The sequence below is a fragment of the Quercus robur genome, chromosome 10, assembly GCF_932294415.1.
Source record: "Quercus robur chromosome 10, dhQueRobu3.1, whole genome shotgun sequence".
Classification (NCBI taxonomy): domain Eukaryota; kingdom Viridiplantae; phylum Streptophyta; class Magnoliopsida; order Fagales; family Fagaceae; genus Quercus; species Quercus robur.
Genome location: NC_065543.1, coordinates 41,051,656 through 41,058,559, shown reverse-complemented (window position 1 = coordinate 41,058,559; position 6,904 = coordinate 41,051,656). Strand labels below are relative to the sequence as shown.

The 6,904-nt window shown below is 34.7% G+C and overlaps 1 protein-coding gene across 1 annotated transcript; it reads right to left on the bottom strand.

Moving 5' to 3' along the window:
- Nucleotides 1–1,093: 1,093 nt before the first annotated feature.
- LOC126701918 (stearoyl-[acyl-carrier-protein] 9-desaturase, chloroplastic-like) lies at nucleotides 1,094–5,889 on the bottom strand. Its single transcript, XM_050400362.1, has 3 exons — nucleotides 5,550–5,889; nucleotides 2,619–3,123; nucleotides 1,094–2,015 (listed from the first exon to the last, which is right to left on the bottom strand). Exons 1-3 carry the CDS (start codon nucleotides 5,663–5,665, stop codon nucleotides 1,455–1,457), a joined length of 1,182 nt encoding a protein of 393 aa, XP_050256319.1. The 5' UTR covers nucleotides 5,666–5,889; the 3' UTR covers nucleotides 1,094–1,454.
- Between the last annotated feature and the right edge of the window lie 1,015 nt (nucleotides 5,890–6,904).

Sequence of the window (6,904 nt, the reverse complement as noted above, 5' to 3'; positions counted from 1 at the left end):
TGACATAACATCACAACAAAAATGTCATGATATATATAATGTTTAACCTCTGGTAGATCTTCAACCTTTGTGGTTAGGGCATAAAAAAAATTGCCACTCACATATATGTAGCTAATATCATATTATACTTAGATAACTTTAAATAATGTTATACCATTTACTAACTTTTTAATAAATTAATATTATGAAAGTCTCACTATTGAATTATATGTTCTTTATGTTGTTAAATGTTATTTACTATCTCATCTATAAACTCATCATTTCTACATAATTTTAAAATTATAATATAAATGTGAGTTATTGATCTCAACCTACCTTAAAATTTTGCTGGAAGATATAAGAAAAAAATATAATATATGAATTTGTCAAAATTCATATATAATAAAACAAAATATTAAATGATATAACAATATTTAAAGTTTCAAAACGTATAACTTGAACCGACCTACTTTTATATACACGTTTCTACATTCATCGTCACTATTGCATGGCTAACTGACAACTGTTGGCTTCATCTTTATACGTTTCTACATTCATCATCACTATTGCATGGCTAACAGTTGCCTTCATCTTTATACGTTTCTACATTCATCATCACTATTCCATGGCTAACTGTCGGCTTCATCCTTAATCATGAGTGTAGACTATAGGAAGAGTTTTATATTTATACGTTTCTACCTTCATCATTACTGTCAATTATCAAATGGTAATTTACGCATGCACACCTCCATTTTCAGGGGAAAGTATAGGGGTTTATATATATATATATATATATACTCATTCCGTTTTTATGCTAAAGTATTGGAGTTTTATTTTAAGTATATTTTTTTATTGGTAATTTACACATATAGTTTCCCATCTTCGTGGGAGGAAAGTACCATATAAACAAGAGGAAGTGCCATTTGAACTAGAGCTCATCTAAGCCGTAGCTTATTATTAGCTACATCAAGTAAACAGGTGATCAGCAACAAAGTGAGAACATGAGCAGAGGAAGGACGTCCCTCCTCACAAGTACTAGCAATAAATAAATAAAAGAGGGTGCAACAAAAGGGAAAAAAACTATAAATAAAAAAGACACACAAAACAAAGGTAATGACCATAATACAAGAGCATCACATTTCCTGGTCGCTCTTATTCTTCCCACTATGAAAAACATATTGTAACAACTTAAACTTGATATAACAGTACTCATAATCATAAATTAAGGAAACAAATACTTTCTTTATGGCATAAGATAGGGGAAACACAACACACCCAAATATGGGTTATCCTTTTTCTGATGATCTCCCACGACAAACATAAGAAGACGTGAATATACAAAGCCTAGATGAAATAGAACTCACACCCCATTTCCTAATACACAAGGAACAGTAAAATGAAGAGCAAATTGGAAATTTCTATCTATTACTCTAATGAGATGAGACTTGGGGGGAGACTGCTGACTGATGCTGCACTTACACAATTATATTTCTACCGAAAACCCAGCTGAATGGAATGATGGATGCTTGTTTGGCCCTTCCCTGAGCTCTCTCCTCCAACCTCCTAATCCTAGGGGGCAAACCACACACGAAATCTTGAGCTCTGCGCCCTTCACCAGAAAGACCTGTCAACTTCTCTACATTCCATCTTCCCACCAGAAACTCCAAAATATCAGCATAGTCCTTAGCAGTGTACACACCTAGCCGCTGGGCTACAGATGAGAAGTGCTCAAAAAGGTTATCATCCTGTCCATCATACATCAAGTGAGCTGGCATTGATATCTTTTTCCTCATCATGTCAGCCAAAGCCAAAATAGTATCATCTGGATCAATCTCAAAGAGTTTCTCCACAATCTTGGTGTAGGCAGTTTCATGGCGTTTTTCATCTGAGGCAATGGTGCCGCAAATCTGTGCCAGTTTCAAGTCCCCATGCTCCTTTGCTAGTCTGGCTGTGTTCCCGTGGGATATGAATGTTGCCCTCTCTTGAAATGAAGTGTAGATGAAGCCAAGGTAGGGGCTGTTTTCTGTTTTAGGATCCTAACAAGAACACATAAAATAAAAATCATGAGAATAACACAAATCTACTTCTGGAACATTGCCTTTTATATAAACAATGACCACAAAACAATAATAATAACTAAAGTGATCATGATTCTTTAACGATCCAATGATAATTCCAGTCTAGTAGCTGGGTAGATGCGACTATCTGTCAACTAACAAAGCTTTGGAAATAGATGGAAAGGAACTGGCCCCCACCCCCAAGAGAGAGAGAGAGAGAGGAAGAGAGTGATGCAGGAACATAAAAAGAAAAGACCATTTAAATTTTGTCTCACTTTTGCTCTGTTTCTCTAAATGCTATTTATCACATCAATTCTAGCTTAACATACTGTCTAGTGAATGAGAGAAGATTTTAAAAAGAATTGAAGTGAGACTAGAAATTGAGAACCAACTATACTCAAAATATTCTCACTTCTGATAGTTTATATCAGTTTCAGATTTATAAACTTTGATATGTTTTCCTTACATTGAAAAATTTCCTAAGTTCAACATCTGGAAATTATTTCCAAACTGTGTTTTGGTTTTAGAAAAAAAAAAAAGATACTAACAACAAAATTGACCAAGGGGGATCGAGAATCTCACCATTCCAGACCCTATCAAATACTGAATTGTCTTTTCAATTTGTTTCATGTCCACCCGTCCAGAGAGATAAAGATACTTGTTGAGAAGGTCACCATGCCTATTCTCTTCGGCAGTCCATGCCCTTGTCCATATTGCCCAAGAAGTAGGGCTTGCACCGGTCTCATCTCGAACACCATCCAGGGTATTAAGCATTGTCTGGTAAGTTGGAAGAGCTTCCTCTGTGATCATATCTCCAACTAACACAACAAAATAGTCATCAGGAAGTTCCATTGCTCTTGCCCTCAACTCCTTGACTTGCTCAAAGAATCCTTCCGATTCAGGTTCAGGCAGAAAATCTTGTGGCTGCCAACATTTCTCAACAGGCTTTAGGTGCACCAAGATGTTCTCCTCAGCCCAACCCTCCAATGATTTGAAAATCTCCACCTTCTGAGGTGGCATGGAATGAGTCACCTGAACATGTACCTCCCTTGGAGCGAAATGTGGCTTTTTCAGATTCTCTGCCTCTCTATAAGAAACAGAACAAACAGTGATTAGAAACAAAAACTTCAGATGAACTATGAAACTACCATAATAAAGCTTTCAATCCTAAGATGACAAAATTATAATACACTCCCAGATACATTAAGAATTCCTAGATAGCCCCAAAGTTTTGACACTATAGCTTTGTTGCTGCTGTTATAGACTACCAGGCAACTATTAAATGCCACCCATATCAGGTTCATGCTCATACAAATTGCATGACGTATGGGTAAAAGTGTCAAAGTGTGACATATGTAGGAGGTTTCATATATGACAAGGGAGATGAAAATATGCAAGAATAAAGTTGCAATCTCTTATTTTGGATTTTTTTTTTTAATATTCAAACAATGCATGGCATGCATTGAGCAGCACCAGGGAGAGCAAATGGGTATGCAACTTCAAATAATCATTAATAAGTAGTATTCAGAGAGAACTTGAAAAATAAATAAATACAAAAAGCTCCAATTCGCCACCAAATTTGGGCAGACATACTTTAGTTGCACAATATGAACTTGAATGATTGTGTGAAAAAACAGCCCAGGCACAGAATTGCTTATTTCTAAAGATCAATTCATAACGAATATCCTAGCAAATAGTGTGATACCTTAATCCTATGATCATTAAGCAAAGTGCAGACTACATCCAAGATATGATTATACAACTGGGACAACTGTCTCCAGTGCATTGGTGAGTTTAAAATCAGGTTCAGTTATTAGAATAATAATACCGCAAAACAAGTCTCGCAAATAATATGTTTTTAGCAACTTGAAAAATAACAACTTAAAGCTGAAAACAATGGACAAAGCAAAGAGTGAGAAAGAGAGCATTATAATTATACTCATAAAGTTTGGAGAGAATCTCTAAACTACATTGTACAATACTAGACTTGTTTGTATGATGTCTCAAGCAACAAAGAATATGGAATTTTGAATACAGATGACCAAGCAACAACAGAGAGAGAGAGAGAGAGAGAGAGAATATTATTTGCAAGATTGAAAGAGGTTATCCAAGTAAGCCAATCAAAGAAAAACATGACCAAACTTGACCAAACACCACCGTGTGGTGAACAAAGAAGTCAAAGATTCAGCTACCAAACTCTAAGTTGATGAAAACTGGAGAGAGAAAATATACACACGTATCAAATGTCACAGTAGCACATTAGTTCAAAATTTTTTGAAATAGAACAAAGGTAAAGAAATTTTAAGACATGAAAACCACATTATAAAAATACAAAAGCAAATCATAATCAACAAAAATAAATAAATTAAAATTAATGATATTTTATTTTATTTTTATTAAAAAATTATAGGAAACAAAGAAAAAGCAGAGTTGGAGAAATCAGAACTACTCATGAATTATATATAACCCAGTAAAAAAGAAAATACAAGAAACGGCCAATTAATAAGATAAACCAGAATGCATTAACAGAAAGGAAGAAAACTAAAAGCAATTAAGACATAAAAGAAATAATAGGAAAGAAGTCAAATAAATCGTATCCAAAAATATAAATTCAGCCAACCAACATGATCTTGTTCTAAAAGAAAAGGTTAACCCAGAAAATCAGACCTAACTCTCAACAAATGACATAAATTATAAAATAATGCATGCATACTCAATCCCTCAACCTGAGAAGGTCAAAGCCACCGTGCATGTTAAAGATCACAATATAAAACCCATAAGGATCCAAACTAACGTACAAGAAATCATCTCCATCAATAAAAAAGACCAAAACTGGTGCACAATATATAATTTCAAAAAGAAATAACAGCATAAAGTAAGGAGTAAACTAATGACCAATCATCTCCACTAATATAAATATTTGCTTATTTTCATTCAATTTCCAACAAAGTCAATCAGGCAGTACATCATGCAATACAGTTTTTCAAGAAACAATTATAACAAAAAATCAGACTAGAATTCCATGAAATACAGTTTTCAAGCAGAACTGTGTCATACTAATTTCAAGCAACATGCAGGTAAAATCAGCTTTAAAAGAAATCAAAAGCAGTGGAATCCAAATAGACCAAAAATGAGATGCAATTTCAATTAGCATTCAAGAAAAAGACAAAACACCCACATCCGAAAACAACATTTGAAAGACATTTTGAGATCAAAACCACTCCACATGATATAACCCAGCAATACATAGCTCAATCAACATCAAATACCAAAAACCCAGATTTTCTTTATAAAAAAAAGAGTCTCTAAAATTTCACCCATCCCCAAACAATCACTAAAAATTCATTTTTGATCACACCCACTTGCAAATAAACACTAAAAATTCATTTTCAATCATACCCATTTGCAAATTTTTAAAGAAATAACAAAACAACCCATGGTTCACCTCCAAAATGCAATGAATCAATACATATAAATTGATAAAATAAAATAAGTGCATATAGTATGACTTACTTGGAGGTAGAGTGCAAAGTGGAGGCCATTAAGACTCTAGGAGATCCGAGCTTAATGGATTTAGAAGAGAACTTATGAGAAGGGAAGCTCATCATTGAATTCAAACTCAGAGCCATTTTCTCTCTCTCGCTTCAACAAAAAAGACTCTTCTTTGATTTGATATATGGCCTTGGTTCTGGCTTGGCTTATGTGTGTGTGTGTCCAAAAGAACAAAATCTTGTCAGCAAAAGAATAGAGCAAAAGGCAAAGTGAAAGTGTGAAACTGTGGAAGTGCAGCTGCGGAAGAGAAGACAATATAGACAACAAAAAGAGGGCTCTGTTAGCGAGAGAGACGGTGTGATATGATACTAATAAATGCCGTTTCATTTCCACTTTAAATAGTTACAATTTACAAAAATACTAATAAATTAAAAAACTAATAATAGGTAGTAAAAGTTTGGGCTTGGTTGGTCAAGTGCTTTCAAACCCGTTTTTTCGTTTTCAAATCTTGAAAAATGTAGGCCTCACTGAGTAATATTTAGGTATTTTTTAGAACATGGTAAATAATACTCATTCATCTCACCTTTATAGTGAAGTTTATTTATTAAATTCATAATAGGATCCACCATAAATGTGAAAAAATGGAGCATAATTTCACTATACTCTGACAGTATTTAAGAATTTTCTTCAATATCACCGTATATCATTGGTATGATGGTTACTCCACAAGTATAAATGCTTGTAAGGTGTGGGGGGTAAAAACCGAGGTTCAAGTCTTTAGGAGAGAACTCCACACATATATATACTTAGATTAGACTAGAGTAGAATTTGTATCTTGTATCCAAAAAAAAAAAATTTCCCCAATTATTAAGATGGTGTTTGCTTGATTAACTCATGTTTTCTAAACAAGATACAACTTGTGGATCCATAGGTGATAGCATGAAAGAGTTAGCAAAGAGTACATCTCCAAAATCATTTCTACATATTGCAGTAGCCATATCTTATAGTTATGTGGAAGTTTATTTTCATCCATCCATTTGGGAGGGTTGCGCGGGGCGCGGGGCGCCGGGGGGGGGGGGGGGGGTTGCCATGTTGGTGGTCAAGTGGGATTTCAGAGCTGTCCAAGCTTTGAGGTGCTCAAGTAGGCTTTGTTGATGAACTTGGCTACTTTGTTGGGCCAGGGTGTGATATGATGGAAATTGTGAAGGGACAATGAGGATGAGGCGTTCAAGAGATTTTGAGTAGTGTGGTTGGAAAAGACACAACTTAGGTTAGCTTGAGGCCATCTTTTGTTCAAAGCTTCCTTAGTGGGGAGAGCATCGCAAATAATTTTCCAAAGAAGCATTTTGAATCTCTCAAGGATCTTTAATGACCAA

Excerpts from the sequence above, each read along its gene's own strand:
- LOC126701918 (XM_050400362.1), bottom strand. The coding sequence starts at position 5,665 with ATGGCTCTGAGTTTGAATTCAATGATGAGCTTCCCTTCTCATAAGTTC. Across the intron at positions 3,124-5,549 it reads ACTTTGCACTCTACCTCCAA|AGAGGCAGAGAATCTGAAAA; the intron begins GTAAGTCATACT and ends TGTTTCTTATAG. Across the intron at positions 2,016-2,618 it reads ATTTGATAGGGTCTGGAATG|GATCCTAAAACAGAAAACAG; the intron begins GTGAGATTCTCG and ends TGTTCTTGTTAG.